The sequence below is a fragment of the Gigantopelta aegis genome, chromosome 7 (assembly GCF_016097555.1).
Source record: "Gigantopelta aegis isolate Gae_Host chromosome 7, Gae_host_genome, whole genome shotgun sequence".
Taxonomy (NCBI): domain Eukaryota; kingdom Metazoa; phylum Mollusca; class Gastropoda; order Neomphalida; family Peltospiridae; genus Gigantopelta; species Gigantopelta aegis.
Genome location: NC_054705.1, coordinates 14,356,419 through 14,384,017, shown reverse-complemented (window position 1 = coordinate 14,384,017; position 27,599 = coordinate 14,356,419). Strand labels below are relative to the sequence as shown.

Below are 27,599 nucleotides of genomic sequence, written 5' to 3'. Positions count from 1 at the left end.
CCATAAACAAGTTTTGTTTGAAAACTTTTTTTTTTTTTAAAGCCGCACACCCTAGTTCCATCCAGCGAAAATAAATTATAATTTGGTTAATCTACAAACCTGTAACACACTTAGATCACGCTTTTATCAAATGGAGTGAAAAAGCAGGTTTTATATCGATAAATACCATGGGAATCCCCATGTCCCAATTGCTTGAAATAATTTTGAAAGTTAGTATTCTGATGTCACCGGTAGAAGCACAACAATGCCTACGTCACAACAAATTTCACAGACTTGGGGTGCGTTCGTTTCACCTCTCCTGGACAAGTTCCAACTGTTCTGTCCTGGTTGTATCCCCTCTCCAGATATCGTAAGACTTAGCAAAATTATTGGTTTTAAGGGTTTGTAACGTTTTGTATTGAGACACTTACTTGTCTGAACTTTATTGTTACTGAAAATGTTCACGAACTGTGAAGAAAAATCTCACAAATGAACAACAACAAATCGGATGTTGATTGCGCGAACCGTGCACGAGAAAACAAACCGAACCAAAATGATAACGGTCACATGATATACCAACGTCTGTGACATTAAAAATAGATTGGACCTCGCTTGCTTAACGTTTTTTTCTCGACAACACGTTTTGTGAAAAAATTCAAAAAATGCATTTCGTGGTTTTACAAACATCAGGATTACCAAAAAGCACTTCAGGTGAATGGAAATGTGTATTCTAAATAATAAAATGTAAGTAAAGTGCAATTTTATTTGTGAAAAATGGGGTTTAATAGCGAAAAACAACGCCGTAATGGTTAACAAATAAACGTAACTAGGGTGTGTCCCTTTAAATCTGGGCCAATATTTTCGAAGCTATCTTAGAACTACTATTCTATGCTATGACATCACTATGGCATGTGCTATGGTGAAGTCATAGCCAACGATGGTGTTAGTTTCTCAGGGCCATGGGACCAGTGATTTTACAAATTTACTAGTCACAATTGAAAATTCTTCAGCCCTACTTTACTTTAAGTTATTAAAATTTTACAAGTTAATAGTAATAATCAGATATGTCACCTAAAGATGGAGATAAAGCTTAAAACCACTGACATTGAGTGGTGGTAGGGGCAGGATATTCATATTTACAAAACAGACTTAACTGCAGCATGTGACAATTTTTTTTTTTAAATCACTAGCTGTTGGGCATGGCAATAGTAAGTTACTAGCCCAACATTGAATATCACTAGCCACGGGAGTGAGGGCTACCATAATCTCGAAGCCCTGAGTTTCTTAGCGCTAAGATAGCTTCGAAAATATGGTCCCAGGATGTAAAATTAATGATTAATCATTCTTCATAATTAATCTTTCAATCAATAAATAACAAAAAGTTATTTTATAATAATATTTTACTGTACGAAAGACGAGTTACTAAAAGTCAGATCGGCTTACTTCTGGTCACGTTTCGTTCGTCTCTGCGTGTTTGACTCGTAACACTACAGGCACGGACGTGCAGGGGATCATTCCGAGTTCGGTGATAACAGCCGAAATGAGTTCAGGAGGCGTGACGTCATACGCCAGGTTGAGGAGGAACAGGTGGTCATGTTGCTTCCACTCGGACAGGTACGGCTGTTTGTTTCCTATCTTAACCAAGGTCGTTAGGGTCACCTGTGGATCGTAAAATAGGAATAAATATTATTATCCATATGGACAGAGAGAAATGAGGAAAGAAAAAAAATCTTCTCCTAGATATGTTTTGACTCATAATCAGTCTTTCACTATTGGTTTAGAGTCGCAACTGATAGCTGATCATGTCATCAGCGATACATACGTCACAGCCATGATGCAATGCTGTCTTTTGTTCTAACTAGTTTTCAATAATAGTATCATTTGTAAATAAAAAGTAAAGTTTGTTTTATTTAACGACGCCACTAGAGCACATTGATTTTTTATCTTATCATCGGCTACTGGACGTCAAATATATGGTCATTCTGACACTGTTTATTAGAGGAAACCCGCTATCGCCACATAGGCTACTCTTTTACGACAGGCAGCAAGGCATCTTTTATTTGCACTTCCCACAGGCAGGATAGCACAAACCATGGCCTTTGTTGAACCAGTTATGGATCACTGGTCGATGCAAGTGGTTGACACCTACCCATTGAGCCTTGCGGAGCACTCACTCAGGGTTTGGAGTCGGTATCTGGATTAAAAATCCCATGCCTCGACTGGGATCCGAACCCAGTACCTACCAGCCTGTAGACCGATGGCCTAACCACGACGCTGGTCATTTGAAAATTTCCATAAAATGATAAATATTGATAATGGGTAATAAATAGAATACCCAATTCGCTACTCTGCAATACTGTTTATCTTGCACTCGTGAATTGATGTTGTCCTTCTCTAGCCTTTCAGTTCACTCGTGCAAGATAAACGATATTGCCTCGTAGCTCATTGACTATTCTCTAAATAATGCACTTGGTAAATTGTCAGGTCATTATACCAAAAAAAATATTATCTTCATTTGCCGATCCTGATCATTTAAAGTGACCTTTTACTGACTTTTCAAAAACAAAATTCATCATTCACAATAAACAGCACTAAATTGTTCGGATAACACATATCTTAGCATCCTTATTTCTAAATTTTTCAGGGGAAATGCACCCCCCCACTCCCAAACTGCCTACAGATCTCTGTTCCTTTGGGAGCTCGGCTCATCGGCCTCTGACAAACTCCGACTTTCCCTTTTTAGAATTTTGTGACCGACCCCCCTTTTTTTTTTTTTTTTACAAAATTCTGGATCTGGCCCTGTTCGTTATGGCAAGGTGTTAATATTTAAAAGAAACAAATTATATGAATACATTAAAAAACTTATGAGTCATGGATTGAAAATCTATACAGTATATCACTAGATCGGAAAACAAAATGTAATTTCATATATGGTTTTTTTCATATATTTCATTGGTTCTATTTATTGCTCCAAAACATTTTTGCTTTGTTTTTCTTTCTTTATCTTGCTTTTTGCCCTAGTCCAAGACAATTTTCCCCATCTTTCAATTACGGAAGGCTATTGTTATAATTATGATTATCAAATTAATATTGTGACATTTGGGGGGGGGGGGGGGGGGGGGGGGGGGGGGGGGGGGAGAATTACACATCTTAGTGCATTCATGCGATATATACATTTTGTAAACAACTGCTGGTATCTGCAGTGAAAATAATGCTTGCATATAAATTTGATTACTCGAAGTCGGGCACGGCTGACGCAAAAGTTATAATATACATGTACAGTCAAACCTGCCTTAAGCGGTCACACACAAGAGAGTAGATAAAATTGGCCGTTTAAGACAGGTGGCCGCTGATTACAGGTTGCCACATATAGAGTCTTTAAAATAGTTGTTGTTTCTTGTTTTACCGTCAATACTGATAATTAATGGATGCGTGCTTCACAGTTGACTATAAATGAACTTCAGAAAACATGCAATTTATTAAATTAACCGTTCCTTTTCATTTACTAGTAATTCCTACTTCATGCGGTGTATTGTCATAGTAAGTGAATCTACAAATGTCAAGCGTAGCCTGCCTAGAGGCAATTAGATGCATTCTAGAGTCATACTTTCTTAATTGATACAGTTGAGATGTCAGGCCTGAATGGGTACTAAAAACTAAGGTGTGAAGATCGGTTATTTGCTGCATCTTATCACTGTTGTTAAAATATCCTTTTTATATAGCAGTAAACATTTACTGTGGCCGCTTACAGGTATTTTAACAATTTGGGATCCGATTTAGGTGGCCACTGGCAGTGTTAGACAGGTGTCTGCTTATTACAGATGCGTTTACATTATAAATCATTTAGGAGGGAAAAACGTGACCACTGATCACAGGTGGCCGCTAGGACAGTTTTGACTGTACATGTATTCAAAAATGCAAACAAAAAATTGAGCGATAAATAGAACCAATGAAATCTTTTAGGCAAAATATTTTTGAATGCATTTTTTCACCCGGTTTACAGTACCTAGTTCGTTAAAGACAAACGAATCAGTCTGCACTCGTTCACAGAACTTGTACGTTTCACAGCAGACCATGACGGGAACGTTACACGACCGGGCGATCATAGCGATCAGAGAACTCCCGACTCGCGACATGACGAAACCATTCGCTAGAAGAGCATGGGCGCCAAGAAACACTTTGGTGGCCTGAAAAAAAAAACATTATCAAATTAAACACAAGATGTCAACAAGAAAACAAAACTAGAAACACTTTGGTAGCCTGAAAAACAAAGCACTATCAAATTAAACACAAGATGTCAACAAAAGATGTCAACAAGAAAACAAAAATACGGCATCACATAAATAGTGATATAAAATAGTGACTGCAATAAAAACCCTCACCCATAGTGTCAATAAGTTAACTAAATTACTGACATGCACTTGTTTTTTTCGCAAGAAGAAGAACGTTTGTTACATAAAGTATACACAACACTTATAGCAATACAAAAATACAATAAATGGTACAGGTTATGAACAGTAAAGTAAAGTAAAGTTTGTTTTATTTAACGACGCCACTAGAGCACATTGATTTTTTATCTTATCATCGGCTATTGGACGTCAAACATATGGTCATTCTGACACTGGTTTTTTTTAGAGGAAAGCCACTGTCCCCACATAGGCTACTCTTTTATGATAGGCGGCAAGGGATCTTTTATTTGCGCTTCCCACAGGCAGGATAACACAAACCATGGCCTTTGTTGAACCAGTTATGGATCACTGGTCGGTGCAAGTGGTTTACACCTACCCATTGATCCTTGTGGAGCACTCACTCAGGGTTTGGAGTTGGTATCTGGATTAAAAATCCCATGCCTCGACTGGGATCCGAACCCAGTACCTACCAGCCTGTAGGTTATGAACGAAGGAAAGAGTTCACTGGGTTGCATTTTCACTAGTTGCTCTATATGCTCTTTTTCCCTTAGTTCAAGCACACAATGTGTTTTATGGGGAGACAGGAAACTATATAATGGTTGTGGAGAAAAAATGCGAGCATGACCCCCCATGACCCCCCCACCCCCATGGCAATTTCAGTGGTTCCTCCCTCCCCACTAAGTCTCTCTCATAGACCACTGCAATGTCGTTTACGTGTCTAAAAACTAACCTCTTGCATGATGTATGATGCACAGTTGATGAGAACGTAAGAACACTGAATGTTGTCTTTCACCAGTCTTCTCAGCATCTCTTTACCTGCAAAACCAAAACGATTTCATTTCAACTTATTTTTCATGCTTATATCCAAATAAGATTCTAACACGCTGTCCTGGACATACACCACAGCTATCTGGGCTGCCTGTGCAAGACACAGGGTAAGTTGTTAGTGGTAAATGAAAGAGAAGAGGGTGTAGTGGTCTTAAACCTACCCATTAAGTTGTTAAAACTCACTCTGGGTGGAAGCCAGTACCGGGCTGCAAACCCTGTACCTACCAGCTGTATGTCCGATGGCTTAACCACAACACCACCGAGGCTGGTTCCACCAAATTAAGAGTCTTGAGTGCAAACAGGAGGCCTCAGATCACAGTTATCTTCCCATCTGGTTGACCAAAATCCAGAAATATATCTACACAAGTAGTCTGCTGTTTGACAGTGATTATTTCATGGCAATTATTAAACTGAAGTTGACAGGGAAGAGCATGTAGTTTGTAAACATGTGTAACTTGTTAACATTGAAGACTTGTTTGTGGTAATTCCGGCCCATGCAAAAGTAGTGCTTTTTGTGTAAAAGAGGTGTACTCCGGCCAGGTTTAGAGGGTGTGTTTGTTTAAACCAATATGCTGGGAGAAAGAGCTAGACAACAGGGATTGTCCTTTTCAGGGTATGTTTCTTTCACGCAAAAGTGCATTAAAAAAAATCCATGGGCCTACTGATATTAATAAAAGTGCCATAGCCACTAACGCTACATAGAAACATATAGAATAAATAATAGTGGTCTGTGACAAGGATCCCAAAGTTAGAAGGGAAGTAACTCTGATCAGAGTAAATGATCATTTGCATTAACTTATTTTGGAGCAGTGTGTGGCAATAACGGGCTTCAGTTGGGTATTCAAATCTGGATAACAGCCTTGGAAATAGTGAATTACTTTTATAATTTCACCCTTCCCCTCCCCCATGAAAGGGATACCATGCGGGATATAGAGGCTATTTCATGGGGTTTTTTTTCGATTACAATTTTTATGTCAATGAGCGAAAAGATGGTTTTCATCACGAGTTGACATAAAAATTGTATTTGAAAAAACCACCATGAAATGGTCCATTTATTATATACATCTTAGTTTTTGACAATATCCTTTGCTTTTTTTGTTAATATCTTTTGCTGATCCTATTGAATACATGTAGGCCTAACGCCATGATATTTTTCTTCCAGTTGAACTTTTGTTGACTCTCAACGACAGGACATTGTGTCATTATTATTTAGCTTCGTATGCAATCAGTTTTACATATTTTATCGTAATTGCACTTCACATCCATTTTTTACTGGTACTGCACAATTGTTTAAATTAAATTTATTTATTTTTCAAATACAACCAGATGCATTGCTAATCATCAAACTTAAACTTGTAATAATTTACAAGGGAGATAACTGATCCATGAACGTTCATAAAAATATAAATACAATTTCTATATTTTCACTGCAACTACAGGTACATGTAAAATAGTGAAAATATTACTTTTTGTAGTTCTATAAACTGTATTTCATTGCTATTTATTACATACCTATTCAATCTTACTATAGTGATAAAGACATTTTGAAACCGAGTGATAAATTTATTTTGTATTGCATGTGCGATATAGACCGGAACTTTTAAATGGGGAATTCACTTTTTCTTTTTACTGCAGTTAACGCCTTTTATTTACTGACATCATATATGATTTACAAATGACTCACATTTTATTTGAAACATTACACAAGGCTGTCGCAGAGCTTGATTCTTAATGTAAAGCAAATCCATGAAAGGAGTTTTGATCATAGATTTAAGAAAGTGTTGTTATGATGTTAAACTAAAAACCGTTTTTGTAAAACATAAAAGAAGGTATGTAATAAATACAGAACTTCACATATGTTGTTTTCGCTTCCTATTTATTGCACTCGTTTATTTTACAAAAGAACATAACATTCGACAGCTACGCGGTCTCGTGGTATATATTCTTGTGCAATAAACAGGAAGCAAAAACAATGTATGTGAAGTTCTATATATGTATATAATAAGAATTGATATTTAATCAAACATATTCATAGCTAAACTGTTTCTTTTTTAAAAAAATCTAGATAATATAATTGGCTCAAATAATCATAATAAATGATTTAAAAGGGAAAAAAATCGGAATTCAACATTTGAAATATACTTTGTATAATATAATTCATCCATAATAAGAAAGAAAGAAAGAACTGGTTTATTTAACGATGCACTCAACACATTTTATTTACGGTTATATGGCGTCAGACATATGGTTAAGGACCACACATATTTTGAGAGGAAACCCGCTGTCGCCACTGCATGGGCTACTCTTCCGATTGGCAGCAAGGGATCTTTTATTTGCGCTTCCCACAGGCAGGATAGCACAAACCATGGCCTTTGTTGAACCAGTTATGGATCACTGGTCGGTGCTAGTTGTTTACACCTACCCATTGAGCCTTGCGGAGCACTCACTCAGGGTTTGGAGTCGGTATCTGGATTAAAAATCCCATGCCTCGACTGGGATCCGAACCCAGTACCTACCAGCCTGTAGACCGATGGCCTGCCACGACGCCACCGAGGCCGGTCATCATCCATAATAAATAAAATTCATCAACAAGTTTCAAATATTGGAATCCATAAATTTTACACAATCAAAAACGTCATTTCGCAGCCTTTAAATTACCGACATGACTTTCTATAAATCTGCTTACCATGACATGGCTTCCAATTTGAACAATTAGTCCTATTTTGAAAACAAACCTTCCATTCTCGGTCGGCCATCTACGACGATAACTCGGAATTTCTTTCCTTGTTGGTGTGCATCACACAGAACATGTCGGATCAAAGACGAGCTACAAATGAAGAAAATAATTGATCATCTTTAGCCTGATAGGAAAACAAACATGAAGATTATGAGCAAGAGGGTAAGTGAATGAGTTAGTAATTATGTGTGTAGGTGTACGTGTAGGTGTATGTGTGTGTGTGTATCTGTCTGTCTGTATATGTGTGTGTGTGTGCACACACGAATACATTTGAATCAATGTATTAACCATGTGTGTATGAATGAATAAGAAGGTAGGTGGACGTACTATTTTAAGTGGATGCGTGAGTGAGACAGTTGACAAATTATGAGCGGATTTTCTTGGTAGGTGAAGGAAGGAAATGTTTTATTTAATGACACACTCAACACATTTTATGTACAGTTATATGGCGTCGGACATATGGTTAAGGACCACACAGATATTGAGAGAGGAAACCTGCTGTTGCCACTTCATGAGCTATTCTATTTCAATTAGCAGCAAGGAATTTTTTCTTGGTAGGTGAGTGATTAGTAGGGGTGGATTTAGGGGTGGGTAGAGATACATGGACAGACAGAAAGAAAGAGAGAAAGTGAGGGTGAGAGAGGATGGAAGAGTTTTTGAGTCTGATAATCTGACAGCACATTTTAAAGAGAAAGAGAGAGAGACAGACAGAGAGAGGTAGAGATAAAGAGTGAGAAAGAGGTTGTGGGTGGGTGTGGGTGTGTCATAAAGGTCATGATCCAACAGTATACATCCAACACATACAGTAAACCACAAAACCACTTGCCATGCATAGACGACAATGACATCACCATCTGCAATCTTTTCACAGGCGTATATGGAGATTGCCTGAGCTGCTACGATTATGTTCTCGTGAATAAAACTATCAATACTTTGTGTGAGTTTCTGTTTTGCCTACAATAAAAAACAGAAAAATAAAAAAGAAGAACTTTACAACTTGAACAAACCTATCAGAGCTTCAGACCTTTCCCCAGGATGTTCTTAAGGCGCTTACATTTTTAGCATCAGTATAACACAAATCAAACCAAAATAAGTGGGGTAGTGGGTTGAAAACAGTTAAAGTTTTCTGCAATTTTTAATATGTTATCAACTAACAGAGACTTTTTAACGATTGTAATTACATATCAAATATATTTTTCTGCATAAAATATTAGTGGCTGTATATTAAACGTGTTTCTGATCGTTCTAATATTTTTACTAGGTAAAATTTCATTTTATTTTCTAAAATAAAAAATTTCGTAGACAAAATCCAGTTTGGGCTTCTTACAAATATTAAGACGACCGGAAACACATTGAATATACAGACACTGATATTCTAAACAAGAAAATATATTTAATATGTAAGTTTAATCGTAGAAATATTAAATTTTTCGGAAACATCTTACAATGCAGCAAACTCCGGAATGTCCCTTTAAGTGTTTGCCTTCAATCGAGCTACTCATGCTTTTTAAATGCTTGTTGTGATTTCTGCTTGTAAAATACCTAGGCTAAGAATGCCGACTTCACAGTATAATCTATTTATTTAAAAAAAAGAATGTTAATAAAAATTAAAATTTACGGTTTTTATAAAATCCAGCTAACTTATTAAACGTCACCCCACAGTCATACAAATATATATCTAACATTATCTAACCAGGGCGGTAGCTACCAGGGGCAAAAAAATCCGGAAAACATTATAGAAACTTAAAGAAAATTCTTTTCTTAACCGGTTAAGGTGTATTAGACTATTAACTACTCAGTTGCCCCCCTCCCCCCCCCCAAAAAAAAATAAAAAATCCCACATGTAGCTATGGCCCTGCTAACAAAGATGATTATTGTAAACTAATTCAGTGTATAATGGGCATCTTCTTTGATCGGCCTTGAAGCTTGATTGCTCATCACGGAATCCCATTACGTATAAGTGCCTTCCTGACGGATTAGCGGTCCCAGTAGATGTGGTTGAGACTGGACGTTGGAATACAGTTCTATTAGAAGATAGACTTTGTTCTATTTGTGATGAAAACGACATAGGAGATGAATTTCATTATTTATTTGTATGTAGTTTTTTAATAATACCCGGAAAGAATGTTTACGTCCATATTATTATTATATACGACCAAATATATATAAATTTAGAGAACTTATGAGCAGTAAAAGAATAAGCACACTAAAAAAATTTGCCAAATTCATGCATATAATTTTTCAAGTATTTAAACGCCCATAACAACAACAATATCCAACAACAACCAAAATTACCATACATTAACCAGTTAATGAAACTAAAGGTCAACATAGAACTATACTTGATATATTTTAAATCGTATTACATTATTTTATGTCTTATTGTTATTTTCTGAAAATTTAATTTTTATTATTATTATTATTAATTTATTTTATTTATACCTATATATTGTAATACCAATAATTATAAAGTATACAGTTGTAACTGAAATTTTCTGAATAATTATATTTTACAATATACCTCTACTTTGTTACATCGCAGAATGTATCTATATGGTTAATACACATATCTCTATAATGTAATATCATGTATTTATAAAATTAATACACATATCTTTATAATGTAATGTAATGTAATGTAATGTAATGTAATGTACTGTATTTGTATTTGTATTTGGATTCATATATGTACCAGGCAATGTATTCCTATTATTTGTATCCTCCTGTTAACCATCTTGTCAAAATCAGACTATGTATGTTCCTCTTACTCCGTTGCATAACGGCCTGAGTGTAATAAAGTTCTGTTCTGTTCTGTAAAATTACCAAACACCAATTGTGAGCAGTTGACAGGTCCATTGTTAGGTATTTAGGAAGTGTTTTACCTGTCATAGTAATTAGGTGTGCTTGATATACTGGTATACAAGTTGTTTGCAAGAGGTAGTCGACTGCCACGCTCGTACTTGTGATAATTGTTTTTCTAAAGCACTTCAACTCAAGATGTAGCGGCAGTTGATTTAAGGCACTTCCATGCCGTCAAAGTGCTTACTTTACGGACCAAGGCATGTTGGGCCTCTATGCCTAGTTTTTTCACTAGTCCACCAGACAAATACATCTAGAAATCTACTTGTCTGCCAATATGTTCACTTGTCCAAATAAATGGGTTGTTTCATTGAAGTGCAAGGACAAAGGACAAGGGTCATAACTCTGTCAAAAATGGGTAAATTGTCATGAAAGTCAAACTTGATCTGTAACAGTACATGATAAACCTATACACAAAATTTCAGCTCAGTATCTAAAGGTCTTCTGAAAAAAAGTCCGGGAAAACAAATTTTTACATCTAAGTTCTAGGGCCATAACTCCACCAAAAGTGGGTAAATCACCACATACGTCAAAGTTGATCTAATTTTGACATATAGTTTTAGAGAGAAAACCCGCTACATTTTTTTGCTAGGTCAGGTAATAGGATTTTCAATCTGATTAAAATTAGCTCTACTGGTCTACCAGTAGATCTAACAGCATTGCGTGGACTCATGTCCAGGTGACATTTCATCTATAAAATAACAATTTAAATATCGACCAATTACACTTCGCCTTTTATAGCGTTATTTGGAAGCATACAAATTCTAAAAATATTGTGTGAGACTATTTATACAATAAGCGAACTTGTTGGTCTATTTCAACATTAAAGGGGAAGAGTGCAGTAATAAACTTGAGATTGTATACTAGTATAAACTGATTTTATGGCTATACCATAACAGTTGGGGGTTTTCGTCTTGAAACAAATTTTATATAAAATTTTGTATTGAAATTAGTTTCCGGCATACTTCGTAATTCACCCGAATCATTTCGTATACCCTCGGCATAATCCTGAATGTTTTCAAATTCTTTTCAAATCACTGGCATAATTTTGCAAGTAAGGTTTTGATTGGTCGAATGAAAGGTCAACTGGACATGAGCTCCAACAGGGTGCGGTTAGATCCACAGGTAATAGTAATTAACCAGTGGAGCTAATTTTAAATAGATTGTAGGATTTTATGTGCACATTCAGAGCAAGCTGTTGTAGTGCACACCTATTAGTAGCAAGGGATATTTCATGCACCATCGCACACAGGATGGCACATACCACGGTCTTTGATATACCAGTCGTGGTGCACTGGCTATATTAATGGTAATGAAGGAAAGATTTACATCATTTTCAAGAATCTAGCTCACGAGGTGCTTGCATCGAAGGATCAACTCACCTCAGTGGACTCCTTGTCCGATTGGGGTTTTTCCCATTCCAACAAGGGCACTACAACTGGTACATCAAAGGCTGTGCTATGTGTTGCTCTGTCTGTGGGAATTACTAAATGTTTGACACCAAATACATAAAGGTGCTCTAGTGGTATCGTTAAACGAAACAAGCTTTAATTTTTGTTTACAACTAATTTAAAGCTACCTGTACAGGGCCCAACCTTAGCTATAGCCCAGGGTGTTTTGGCTACCAATTTGTTGCTCGGGCTATCAGATGTCTAAACTCAGTAGTCCATCGGTCTACTAGATTTTTTTTTGCACATCCAGTTACTCCACAATCAACAAGACACTTAAACACATAAAACCCCCACCTAAAACAATATGCTTAAATAAAAAATAATAAAAATGTTTGTTTTTTTAAATTATTAAAATTATGGGGCTACCAATTTTTACTGAGGGCTACCGGATTTTATAACCTGATAGACCGGTGGGCTACCACTGAAAAAGGTTAAGGTCAAGGCTAGATAGTTACACAGCTGACAAAAATCTTCCAAACACCTGAAAATACTTATGTATCAAAATACTGCTAATCAAAGAGATGGTAGACCTACCTCTGAGTCGGACATATCTCTAGGAATATGTGTGATGTTCCACTTGAGGTATTTGATCGCACTCCCCATACTAACAGCCAGGGGCCGACACTGTACGAGGAAACTGGAAACAAACAACACACAACATTATAAACAATCACACATTCCTCTACTACAGTGTATGCCCATTCATAGAATCAATCGCAATGGTAGACTCATTGGATTCAGCGTGGGATCTAGCTCAGTCAGTTTGTTTGTTTTGTTTAACAACACCACCGGAGCACATTGATTAATTAATTATCGGCTATTGGATGTCAAACATTTGGTAATTCTGACTCGTAGTCATCAGAGGAAATCCGCTACATTTTTTCTAATGCAGTATAGGATCGATTATAGAAAGGAAAGCACATACCACGGGCTTTGTCCAGTTGTGGTGCACTGGTTGAAACGAGAAAAAGACCAATCAACTGAATAGATCCACCGAGGTGGTTCGATCCTGCGATGCAAGCACCTCAAGCAAGCGCTCAACCAAATGAGCTAAATCCCGCCCATAGCTCAGTCAGTATGGCCGAGTTACTTGGGTCGAATTAATGAACCCCTCCATGGACGTATTCTCCGACTGTATTTTTGTCCTGATCCAGATATATAGGTGTGGGACAAAGCTCGGCAACCTGAGGTGCTTAGGTTGTTGGATCAAACCACTTCAGCAGACATTTGTTTTTCCCATTCCAACCAGTATATCAATGACCATGGTAATTGCTGCCATGTCTGTTAAAAAGTGCATACAAAAGATCCCATGCAGGTAACAGTAAAATTAGGCAACTTTCCTTCAAGACTGTGTGTCAGTATTACCAAATGTTTGACATCTAATAGCCAATGTCTGTGGGATGGTGCATATAAAAGATCCCTTGCTGCTAATTGAAAAGAGTAGCCCATGTGGCAACAGCGGGTTTTCTCCCTCAATATCTGCGTGGTCCTTAACCCTATGTCCGACGCCGAATAAACGTAAATTAGAAAACCAATGTGTTGAATGAATGAATGTTTAGCGACACCCCAGCACGAAAAATACATCGGCTATTGGGTGTCAAACTATGGTAATGGAAACAAATAAGGTGATGATCAACATCAACAGAAAAATTCAAGATATAATTAAAAACAGTGTAAAGAACTGTGCAAAAATACAAATACAAATATCACAGATAGATACTGACTTTTACTCTAAACTTCAATTTGTGCTGTATTGGCCATTCTCAAAGAGAATGTTACAACCCTGCACCACAGTGAGGATACAGCACGTGCAGGGGTGTGCTTCAGTGGTGTCGTTAAACGAAATAAACTTTAATGTTTAACTCATCCAAATCTCCCAGAGTTAACCAGTGCCACAGTGGATATATCAAAAGGCTGAGGTATTTGTACCTTTTCATTCTGTTTGTGGGAAAGTTCAGATAGGAGTTAACGTACTGTTATTTAGCCGTCTTCTCACTATCTAGAACACACTGAATCTGTGGTTAAGTGCTCAGCTGATGTCTGGTCGATCTAGGATCGATCCCCATCAGTGGGCACATTTGGTTATTTCTCACTTTTAGCCAGTATATCAAAGGCAGTCATACATGTATGTGATACCCTGTCTGTGGTATGTGCTATCCTGTCTGTGGGATGGTGCATATCACAGATCCCTTGCTACAAATGGAAAACTGTAGCGGGTTTCTTCTTCAAGACTATAAGTAAAAAAATACCAAATGTCTGACATCCAATAGCCGATGATTAATAAATCAACGTGTTCTAGTGGTGTCGTTAATCAAAACAAACTTTAACCCTTAACTGAATCTGTGGTCTAACAATAACATTTTAGTTTGTTCTTTAGATTTTAGTTGTGTGATATTATGTTAATATGTCTTTCATGAATGTGACTTTCACAGTTGTAAATTACACAATGTTTTATTGTTTTTTAATTTTTGTATGCAGGGGCCTAGCTTGAGATTTTCAGATGGTATGCAGACTTTTTCGGTGATGGAATAAAACGCTATTGGCTGTGCCACCCACCCCACACATACAAAAAAAAAATTAAAAATTGGAGAAAACTTGGGTTTTTTTTTTTTTTATGGATACATTACCTGTCCTCAAACAAGTGCACTCCCTACCCCCCTACGGCTAGTAGTCTGGTCTGAACATCCCAAAAGCCAATGGGATGGCCTAAATTCTTCTACTGTATGCTCCCTTTTTCCCATTGGCTTTTGAGATGTTCTGACCAGACTACTAGCTGTAGAGGGGTGGGGGAGTGCACCGGTTTGAGGACAGGTAATGTTGAAAAGAAATGTAATCTCAGGTGATACGCAGCAGCTGCGTACCTGCATGTATGGAAGCTAGGCCCCGGGTATGGATTGCCATTACCTCTGTATGACATCCAATATCAGATGTGTTTTTCCACACTGGGGTTTCGTTAAACATACTTTCCTGTAACTCGGTTCATGTTTATTATTACAGCACTGTGATCATTTCTCACCTGATGTATGGTTTGATTTTGTTTTCTAGATCCCTCGACAACTCTTTCTGATGTGGCGTGGAGTAGTCCACAATAACCTGTAAGAAATATGTCAATACGTATTAAATACCAGAACTTAAAGGGACATACCCTAGTTTTAAACACAAAGGCATCTTTTTCATTATTAGAGAAGTTTTTGATAACTGAAATCATTTTACTTAAGATTTTATTGTTTAGATTATCAATTTCCGTACATTCGAAGTGTTTTTGGTCACCCTGGTGTTTTTAATATCACAAAATGCATTTCTCATATTTTTAAAAATGCACGTGCATCTTTGAAGTAACAGTTATGGAGTCGACTTTTAGTCTATTTAAAGAGGGTATTTCACCATTTCAAAGTCACAGACTCTTGTTTCACTCAGTTGTAACTTTATCCAAATGTGTTACAGGTTTGTAGATTAACTAAACGTAGTGTTAATTTTCACGGGTTGAAACTAGGGTCTGTCCCTTTAAATACGAACCTTTTTAAAAGCCGCCAACAGAGCGACGCACCTCGCGTTAGAACCACTGACAACTCCTTCAGCATACTGTACACCGAGCTTCTTTATAGCGGGGTGAATCCCGCTACTGGAAAATCTGTAAAACACAAAGAAATCTTTGTTTAAAGGGACATTACTGAGTTTGCTGCAATTTTTAAGATGTTATCGACCAACAGACTTTTTACCAAATGTAATTACATATCAAATATATTTTTCTGCATAAAATATTAGTGGCTGTATATTAAATGTGTTTCTGATCATTCTAATATTTGTACCAGGTTAAATTTCATTTTATTTCCTAAAATAAAAAATTTCGGACGTACGAAATTATTTGAAGACAAAATCCAGTTTGGGCTTCTTACAAATATTAAGACAACCAGAAACACATTGAATACTGTCACTGACATTGATATTCTAAACAAGAAAATATATTTAATATGTAAGTTTAATCGTAGAAATATTTTATTAGTCGGAAGCATCTTACAATGCAGTAAACTCAGGAATGTCCCTTTAATCTGGTTTACAGTATTTTTTGTAAACATTTAGAGCGTAAATTCAAGAACTCACGACAGTGACTGCGTGGAAGGCTGTTGTTTGTCGTACTGGTACAGATGACTGAACAGTCGCACTTTCCGCTGAGTCATCTTTCTCTGCGGGACTTGCATCTTCTCCAGTTTCTTAGCAACCCGTTTCTGTGACTCGGGAACATCGGCCTGCACGTGGTCCGACACCCGTACTGCCTCCTTCTTCTGACTGACAGTCGGTGGCTCCGCCTTCTTCGCTGCCTTGGCCGCTCGCTGGGCCTCCTGTAATACAAGTTGTATCATTTGTGTTAAAAACTGAATTTCAATTATAACTGTTACTTTATATTACATGTATATATAAGAGCTGTTTGTAAAAAAAAATGCATTTATCGATGTATAACAGTCACAAATTGTATAAGGAAGGAAGTAAATGTTTTATTTAACGATGCCTCAACATATTTTATTTTATGATGTCGGACATATGGTTAAGAACCACATAGATATTCATAGAGGAAATCTGCTGTCGCCAGTTCATGGGCTACTCTTTTCGATCAGCAGCAAGTGATCTTTTATATGCACCATCCCACAGACAGGATAGTACAAACCACAGCCTTTGTTACACTAGTTTTGGAGCATTTGCTGAAACAAGAAATAGCCCAGTGGGCCCAGTGGGCTATGTCCCGCCCCCAACTTGTATAAAATAATATAGCGTAGTGAAAAAAACATGTAACTGCAACATTTGAAAAACAACATTCACTAGCCGTCGGGCATGGCAATAGTATTTATTTACTAGCCTAACATTGAATATCACTAGCCGTCGGGCATGGCAATAGTATTTATTTACTAGCCTAACATTGAATATCACTAGCCGTCGGGCATGGCAATAGTATTTATTTACTAGCCTAACATTGAATATCACTAGCCGTCGGGCATGGCAATAGTATTTATTTACTAGCCCAACATTGAATATCACTAGCCGTCGGGCATGGCAATAGTATTTATTTACTAGCCCAACATTGAATATCACTAGCCGTCGGGCATGGCAATAGTATTTATTTACTAGCCCAACATTGAATATCACTAGCCGTCGGGCATGGCAATAGTATTTATTTACTAGCCCAACATTGAATATCACTAGCCGTCGGGCATGGCAATAGTATTTATTTACTAGCCCAACATTGAATATCACTAGCCGTCGGGCATGGCAATAGTATTTATTTACTAGCCCAACATTGAATATCACTAGCCGTCGGGCATGGCAATAGTATTTATTTACTAGCCCAACATTGAATATCACTAGCCGTCGGGCATGGCAATAGTATTTATTTACTAGCCCAACATTGAATATCACTAGCCGTCGGGCATGGCAATAGTATTTATTTACTAGCCCAACATTGAATATCACTAGCCGTCGGGCATGGCAATAGTATTTATTTACTAGCCCAACATTGAATATCACTAGCCGTCGGGCATGGCAATAGTATTTATTTACTAGCCCAACATTGAATATCACTAGCCGTCGGGCATGGCAATAGTATTTATTTACTAGCCCAACATTGAATATCACTAGCCGTCGGGCATGGCAATAGTATTTATTTACTAGCCCAACATTGAATATCACTAGCCGTCGGGCATGGCAATAGTATTTATTTACTAGCCCAACATTGAATATCACTAGCCGTCGGGCATGGCAATAGTATTTATTTACTAGCCCAACATTGAATATCACTAGCCGTCGGGCATGGCAATAGTATTTATTTACTAGCCCAACATTGAATATCACTAGCCGTCGGGCATGGCAATAGTATTTATTTACTAGCCCAACATTGAATATCACTAGCCGTCGGGCATGGCAATAGTATTTATTTACTAGCCCAACATTGAATATCACTAGCCGTCGGGCATGGCAATAGTATTTATTTACTAGCCCAACATTGAATATCACTAGCCGTCGGGCATGGCAATAGTATTTATTTACTAGCCCAACATTGAATATCACTAGCCGTCGGGCATGGCAATAGTATTTATTTACTAGCCCAACATTGAATATCACTAGCCGTCGGGCATGGCAATAGTATTTATTTACTAGCCCAACATTGAATATCACTAGCCGTCGGGCATGGCAATAGTATTTATTTACTAGCCCAACATTGAATATCACTAGCCGTCGGGCATGGCAATAGTATTTATTTACTAGCCCAACATTGAATATCACTAGCCGTCGGGCATGGCAATAGTATTTATTTACTAGCCCAACATTGAATATCACTAGCCGTCGGGCATGGCAATAGTATTTATTTACTAGCCCAACATTGAATATCACTAGCCGTCGGGCATGGCAATAGTATTTATTTACTAGCCCAACATTGAATATCACTAGCCGTCGGGCATGGCAATAGTATTTATTTACTAGCCCAACATTGAATATCACTAGCCGTCGGGCATGGCAATAGTATTTATTTACTAGCCCAACATTGAATATCACTAGCCGTCGGGCATGGCAATAGTATTTATTTACTAGCCCAACATTGAATATCACTAGCCGTCGGGCATGGCAATAGTATTTATTTACTAGCCCAACATTGAATATCACTAGCCGTCGGGCATGGCAATAGTATTTATTTACTAGCCCAACATTGAATATCACTAGCCGTCGGGCATGGCAATAGTATTTATTTACTAGCCCAACATTGAATATCACTAGCCGTCGGGCATGGCAATAGTATTTATTTACTAGCCCAACATTGAATATCACTAGCCGTCGGGCATGGCAATAGTATTTATTTACTAGCCCAACATTGAATATCACTAGCCGTCGGGCATGGCAATAGTATTTATTTACTAGCCCAACATTGAATATCACTAGCCATCGGGAGTGGGGCTAGTATTTATTTCTAGCCCAACATTGAATATCACTAGCCGTCGGGCATGGCAATAGTATTTATTTACTAGCCCAACATTGAATATCACTAGCCATGGGATGGCAATAGTATTTATTTACTAGCATAACATAGATATCACTAGCCGTCGGGCATGGCAATAGTATTTATTTACTAGCCCAACATTGAATATCACTAGCCATGGGAGTGGGGCTACCATAATCTAGAAGCCCTGTCACTAGCCGTCGGGCATGGCAGTAGTATTTATTTACTAGCCCAACATTGAATATCACTAGCCATGGGAGTGGGGCTACCATAATCTAGAAGCCCTGTCTAGCATGGCAATAGTATTTATTTACTAGCCCAACATTGAATATCACTAGCCATGGGAATGGGGCTACCATAATCTAGAAGCCCTGTCTAGCATGGCAATAGTATTTATTTACTAGCCCAACATTGAATATCACTAGCCATGGGAGTGGGGCTACCATAATCTAGAAGCCCTGTCTAGCGTGGCAATAGTATTTATTTACTAGCCCAACATTGAATACCACTAGCCATGGGAGTGGGGCTACCATAATCTAGAAGCCCTGTCTAGCATGGCAATAGTATTTATTTACTAGCCCAACATTGAATATCACTAGCCATGGGAATGGGGCTACCATAATCTAGAAGCCCTGTCAAGCATGGCAATAGTATTTATTTACTAGCCCAACATTGAATATCACTAGCCATGGGAGTGGGGCTACCATAATCTAGAAGCCCTGTCAAGCATGGCAATAGTATTTATTTACTAGCCCAACATTGTATATCACTAGCCATGGGAGTGGGGCTACCATAATCTAGAAGCCCTGAGCTAACTGAATAAAACAAGAATTCCATGGAATTAAATATCTCGCCAACCATAAAAGTTTTTGGTGCACTGTGATGAGCATCCATAGGTGCAACTGTAAACCAAGTTTGACTCACCTAGGACTTGTGTTTTTTGAGAAACTGATCTATATGTGAAACTTTAACACAAATGTTTTTGTTTGTTTGGGTTTTTGGTGGGGTTTTTTTTAATTTAACACCACCACTGCCTTCGGAAATATATAACACCTATATCTTGCCTTTTTACTCTGCAAAAGGCGAGACAAGAAAACAAAAAAGGAGGACCAACATAAAAAAAAAAAAAATTCTCTTCAAGGCTTCAACATAATATATACATGCATACCTGTTTAGCTCGTCTTTCCGCCTTCAATTCCGCCTTGCTTTTCTGAGCACCCTCTTGTCCTTCTGCTTTAACACCCTCCGCTTTCTCAACCTCTCCTGGTTTCTTCTGACCCTTGACCTCTGGTTTCTTCTGACCTTTGACCTCTGACCTATTCTGACCTTTCACATCCGGTTTACTCTGAACTTTCACCTCAGGCTTACTCTGACCTTTGACCTCAGGCTTACTCTGACCTTTGACCTCAGGTTTACTCTGACCCTTGACCTCTGGTTTACTCTGACCTTTGACCTCTGGCTTCTTCTGGTCTTCCATACCATCTTTTTTTCCTTGTGTCTCAAGCTTGTTGCTTTCACTTGCTGCCAGCTTTGGTTTTCTTTTCTGTTTCTTTTTGCCAGTTTCGGAATCGGGTGTTGTCGTCGGTCCAGCAGCCCCCTGACTTCTAGAAGGTGTAACGGCAGATTTTTCTGCATCTGCCATTCTGTTCAAAGGAAAGGAGGACTATTTGTTTTAAACAAATTTAGCTCTAAAGTCCTTCCCAGTCTGCATGAACATTGTAGAATTTTTTTAGAGAACAATTTCAGACTGAAAGAAGAAAACTAAGTGTTTTGGAAATAACTAAAAAACTATATTTTTGTGTGTAATTTAAAAACAGGTTCAATCAGTTGAGAAATATATAAAACTGTAATTACATACAAAACATGTACCACAGTAAAAAAAAAAAAAAAAAAATGTTTAGTACTCGGAAGTACTACATACATATGCATAATGACAGTCTCTGGGATCAATCCCCATCTGTGCAAACATTTTGTAATTTTTACATAGTCTCAGAGAAAAAACCTGCTACACATTTGCATTAGTAGCAAGGTATTTTTTATACACACCATCCCACAGACAGGATAGCATATACCACAGCCATTAATATACCATTTACGGTGCACTGGCTGGAACAAGAAATAGCCCAGTGGACCAACCAACAGGGACAGGGTTTTATTTCTAAAATTTGACTTTGACACCCATGGTTTAAACTTTGGGAATTTTAGCGTCATTTTACAAATTTTTTAAAGAATTTTCAGGTTCATTTTAAAAACTTAAAAGACTACTAGATACATATACTTGTAATTTATTAAAAGTATGATATCGATTTTGCGTTGTGAAATGTTATGGGTGAAGGAAGGAGTGTTTGTCAAGTGTTCTGTATCATTTTAAAAAATATATAGTAATAAAAAAAAAAAAATTATATTCAGATTGAATTTTTTTTAGTCCAAAATTGGGAATAAAAAACGATATAGCCTTTTGTGAGTAAATGATGCCGGTTATCGGCATCTAGAAACACAAGTAATAAAACCCTGAGGAATCGATCTGCTGGAGATTGACTATGACTGTGCATCAGAAGCACTTTACCACTAGCTGGGCTACACTGACATCCAATAGCGGATGGTTAATAAATCAATGCGCTCTAATGATGTCGTTAAACAAAACAAACACTGGGCTAGATGTATCGCTAATTGTCGAAAACCGTATGAAATCGAAAACTGTATTATTTTACTTCCGGGTCTTTTGTAATGTCTGCACATGTTCGATCGTTGATACAACAAGAACTTCTTGTTAAGGAAGTACATTTAAAACAAATTTCCTTAAAAATGTGGGAAAAAAAGTAAGAATAAGTTTTATGTACAGTGAAATGTATTATTACAGTTAATTTGCACCCTGGAATCTTAATGAATGCAATGCAAATGCATCCCTAAACAGCAACAGGTGCACAACGGAATCCACACAATCAAACACATCTGCTAGCACTGCCAAATGAGTAATGATGGATCATTTCCAGATAGCCGCTTTTAGGTCACGTGGCTGTCATGTTACTGTTTTCGTGGGAAAAGACGATTTTATGTTGTTGCCATTATGTTGATAACATCATAATACGGTTTTCGATAATGTTTTTAAAATGACGTTTTTTTACCACCTGGTGTAATTTTTGATGGAACAGAGATAACATGCGAGTATGTACTTACCTTTTTATTTCTAAATTGAACACAGTAAACATTAATGTCGTTAAATTGATAGCGCACCAGCCATTTCCTCTTAGTCGTACGGTTTTCGATTAAACGAGGATATGTCCCTGTTGACAGTGTTGAACTTGTAGACCAGTACGAATGATTGCTCTCTCTCTCTCAGTCTGTCTTTCTCTCCTGTTGGCTTCTATCTCTCTTTCTGACCAGTACATCTCTATATCAAAAGATCTAAAGACTAACCCTAACCATTGAAAGGGGGTACAGGTCGAACTCTTGCATATCTCTCTCTCTCTCTCTCTCTCTCTCTCTCTCTCTCTCTCTCTCTCTCTCTCTCTCTCTCTCTCTCTCAGTCTCTGTCTTTCTGAAACACAGATATCACGTTTCTTTCTCCCCTGTTATTGTTTTCGCTCATGCAAATCTCAAAGGCTCTACAAACATTCAGTATCATCTTCTATTCAATTAAATAATGAAATGTTGTTGCTACCTTAAAGCTGATGCATGTAATATTCGAAAATATTGCAACACTTATCAATTATCTTTGCTCGACTGGATTTTTCATGTTCTCAAGAGTGGCTTCCCTTGTTTATTGACTGTTCTCTCGTCGTTTCTACGCTTCCATAACAGATGGAAATATTCGCAATAACATCATGGGAACAGTCTATTATTATAGGTTTTGGACTATAGGTTCTATTGACCCAAATTAATTCCCATTACTGTTAACGTTAATATTTTCTAACACAGTAAGACTGATATAACTATACTGATGGAAAGAAATAAGGGAACACATCGAATTGTAGACCAAATTTAATTCACTACTAGCGTAATAATGTCTGTATTTCATACCAAGTTGTAATGTGGGACTGAATGTCTGTAGTGTTGAATGTGCTGCCTATATGTTCCCAGTCAACTTCTGACAATATCAATTGATTTTTAATGCAGTCATTATTTTGTTTTGTTGTCTGTGTGATCCTTTATTTCTTTCCATCAGTATATTATAAGCAGCGTATCAACACAACTTGACCCAAGCAGTACATCAGTAAATATTTAATCTATCTGCCAAACAAAAATGCATGGGGAGTGTCACATGGCATTATGCAGATGTAATTTTCAGGCATCGAAATAAGTCAAGAACGGTCGTTCAGGTTACTTGGGCCCCATTTTACGAACTGACCTTAGCTCTAAGATCACCTTAAGTCCATATCTATCCAGAAGCGTAGAACACAGGAGAGCATGGAGGGGGACAACTGCCCCACCCCCACCCTTTAGTGCAAGGCCAAACCCCAAATTCAGGCAAAACTGATACAGATATTCGGGGGACCTTTTTACTATGTATTTCTATCATTCTACTCTCAAAATTAGTTGTAATCCATGTAAAAATGCTTAGTGATTCGTTTGAAGCCCAATATAGCTGTTTGGTAGTATTACTAATATGAATAATTAATGTTGTTATGCATATTCGTGCATTTCCGTTTAATTTGGGCAAAAGCCAGCCTGTCCCCTAAAAACAATGGAAGCCCGTACGCCCATGTACCTATCTTATACACTTAAGGTGATCTTAGATGTATGATCGATTCGTAAAACGGGGCCAAGGAGGTTACCCCATGTCAAATGAAGTTGAGAAAGATACAAATTCATTATTCACAAAATATCATTTAAACAAAAACTAGACCCGCTAAATATTGATTAATTGTTTATTATACAAATATAAAAAAACACATAGACCTACAAGTATCAATGAGAACAGTCACTTGACTCAATTAGGGGCGGGACGTAGCCCAGTGGTAAAGCGATCGCTTGATGCGTGGTCGGTCTGGGATCGATCCCCGTCGGTAGGCCCATTGGGCCATTTCTCGTTCCAGCCAGTGCACCACGACTGGTATATCAAAGGCCGTGGTATGTTATCCTGTCAGTGGGATGGTGCATTTAAATGATCCCTTGCTGCTAATCGAAAAGAGTAGCCTACGAAGTGGCGACAGCGGGTTTCCTCCCCCAATATATGTGTGGATCTTACCCATATGTCTGACGCCATATAACCGTAAATACAATGTGTTGAGTGCGTCGTTAAATAAAACGTTTCCTTTCCTCCTTCCTTGAATGAATAGTTAAGTGTCATGGCGTCTGTGAAAGGATTCTGTAGTAATAATAATGGGAATTGTAGTAAAGTTGATAAATGTGTCGAAACACGGCAATTGGACCTGTGTTTTGTGGTAACCTGTCTCTGGGTAACCAAACACTTAGTCTAGTACTGTTTTTGTTTCGATGCCTGATTTTCTAGGTTAAAGAAAGAAAGAAATGTTTTATTTAACGACGCACTCAACACGTTTTATTTACGGTTATATGGCGTCAGACATATTATGGTTAAGGACCACACAGATTTTGAGAGGAAACCCGCTGTCGCCACTACATGGGCTAATCTTTCCGATTAGCAGCAAGGGATCTTTTATTTGCGCTTCCCACAGGCAGGATAGCACAAACCATGGTCTTTGTTGAACCAGGTATGGATCACTGGTCGGTGCAAGTGGTTTACACCTACCCATTGATCCTTGCGGAGCACTCACTCAGGGTTTGGAGTCGGTATCTGGATTAAAAAGCACATGCCTCAACTGGGATCCGAACCCAGTACTTACCAGCCTGTAAACCGATGGCCTAACCACGACGCCACCGAGGCCGGTTTTCTAGGTTAAATAGATGCAAAACATCATGAACGTGTGATAGGTATAACTGCTAGTTTGCAAATGTAAACTTACGATATTTTCTGAAATAGGCTCACAGCCGCAAGCATATATTATATATACCAGAAGGCGTTTGTGCAGGAACTTGTGCGGGGGACTCAAAGGCAGAACTAGGGGGCCCAGGGACCCGCCCAACCCACCCACCCCCTCTAAATTTTGCGACAGTTTTTATTATATGTTAATTTTAATTTTTTCCGATCCCCCTCCAATACTTCCCCAAAGTTCCCTTGACATTCCGCCTCATTACATTCCCCCCCCCCCCCCCCAATGGATTTTCTGGATCCGCCACTGGGGCGTGGCGATCACAATATCCAGTGTTCGGTTGACGTTGCCTCGAAAAATATATTAGCAAAAAGGAAATTAGATTTGAGTGATTGTGTGTTGTGGGTGGTGGTGGGAGGTGTGTGTGTGGGTGGGGGGGGGGGGACCTCCAAAACTGTCATCTGCACATGCGCCTGACTAGCGCTTCTTGTTCCCGCATTTATAAATGTTACACCAACCTCGTGCTGTCGTGGTTAAGCTATCGGACTAGGTTCGCAGCCCGGTACTAGTTCTTACCCAGAGCCAGTCTTAACGACTCAATGGGTAGGTGTAAGACCACTACACCGACTTCTCGCTTAGTCTAACTAACCATTACTAACCCAGACAGTCCAGATAGCCGAGGTATGTGCCCAGGACTGCGTGCTTGAACTTTAATTAGATATAAGCACAAAAATAACTATAAATGAATGAATGTGTGGTGATTTTTGTCTTGGACAGAACTCTCTGACGAAATCAGAAGTTGTGTCCACGACAGGCGTGCTTGGCCAGTTCTCTGACGGAAGCATGCCAGAAAGTAACCCCACACACTGTAAACTGGGTGTTGCATCCATATTTAATGGGGGCACGACGTAGCCCAGTGGTACAGCGTTCGCTCGATGCGCGGTCGGTGTGTGATCGATCCCCGTCGGTGGACCCATTGGGCTATTTCTCGTTCCAGCCAGTGCACCACGACTGGTATATCAAAGGCCGTGGTATATACTACCCTGTCTGTGGGATGGTGCATATAAAAGATCCCTTGCTGCTAATCGGAAAGAGTAGCCCATGAAGTGGCAACAGCGGGTTTTCTCTCTCAATGTCTGTGTGGTCCTTAAAAATATGTCTGACGCCATATAACCGTAAATAAAATGTGTTGAGTGCGTCGTTAAATAAAACATGTCTTTCCATATTTAATATTCCCAGACGAATATGGTAATGCCAATGATGGGATGCCTTGAGATCGTGGTTTCATAACATGTACATAATATAAATTAAATTTTAAAATAGGTCTATTTGAGTGGCTGGACGTAGCCCAGAGGTAAAGCGCTCGCCTGATGCGCGGTCGGTGTGGGATCGATCCCCGTCTGTGGGCCCATTGAACTATGCGTTGTCGGTCTAGGATTGACCCCGGTCGGTGGGCCCATTGAACTATGTCTCTTCCAGCCAGTGCACCACGACTGGTATATCAAAGGCAGTGGTATGTGCTATCCTAACTGTGGAATGGTGCATACTAAACATCCCTTGCTACTAACTGAAAAATGTAGCGGGTTTCTTCTAGTGCCTCCACGAGTTCAAAATATCGGACTCGAGTACTCGAGGGTCAAACTCGACCCAGACCTGAGTACCCGACACTTACACTAGATGATAAATAGACCAAAGAATAAAGTACAATAGCATTATGCATCTTAATTCCTGCGCTGAACATGGATGCCAAATCATGTCATTACATTGCATTCCACACATTCGACTTAGTCTTTTGTTTTACTTCATGTCTCATAGCCCTAACATGTAATATGCGGCAGGCATCTGGCAAAATGACATAAACAGTATAATTATATGAGAGTGCTCTTCCTTGTGCGGGTACTCGAGTCCTGTGAACAGACTCGAGTCTTGCTAGACTCGACCCGTGCCAGAGTACTCAAGTACCCGTGGAGGCCCTCGTTTCCTCTCTAAGACTATGTCAAAATTACCAAATGTTTGACATTCAGTAACCGATGATTAATAAAGCAATGTGCTCTAGTGGTGTCGTTAAAGAAAATAAACTTTAAGGTCTATTTGGGTATGATCAGTTCCTTCAAATTTTCGAGTTCCGAGATTGGAATCTAGCCCAGTCTGTACAACATTCGCCTGTGGTGCTTGAGACAAAGGTACGAATTCCCTCGAACCTATTCTCCGATTGCTTTTTCCGTTCCAAACAGTTCCCTCACGACTGGTATATCAAAATCGTGGTATGTGCAGTCCTGGCTGTGAAACATTTGCATATAAAAGATATCTTGGTGATAATGGGGTGGGGTGGGGGGGGGGGGGGGGGTGGCATTAGCGGGTTTCCACGGTGTCTTAGGCCTACAGCGATTATACTTTTGACATCCAGTAGCTGGCGATGAATGAATCAATGTGCTCTAGTGGTGTTGTTAAATAAACAAAACC

General features: G+C 38.5%; 1 protein-coding gene across 1 annotated transcript; it reads right to left on the bottom strand.

Moving 5' to 3' along the window:
- Positions 1-1,369: 1,369 nt before the first annotated feature.
- Positions 1,370-22,683, bottom strand: LOC121377503 (translation initiation factor eIF-2B subunit delta-like). The gene is given in 12 exon segments (XM_041505516.1): positions 1,370-1,593; positions 1,595-1,638; positions 3,986-4,166; positions 5,119-5,204; positions 7,952-8,043; positions 8,780-8,907; positions 12,798-12,900; positions 15,280-15,356; positions 15,780-15,894; positions 16,365-16,603; positions 20,414-20,888; positions 22,423-22,683. Coding segments are annotated over 12 exon segments (1,737 nt in total). The 5' UTR covers positions 22,455-22,683; the 3' UTR covers positions 1,370-1,428.
- Between the last annotated feature and the right edge of the window lie 4,916 nt (positions 22,684-27,599).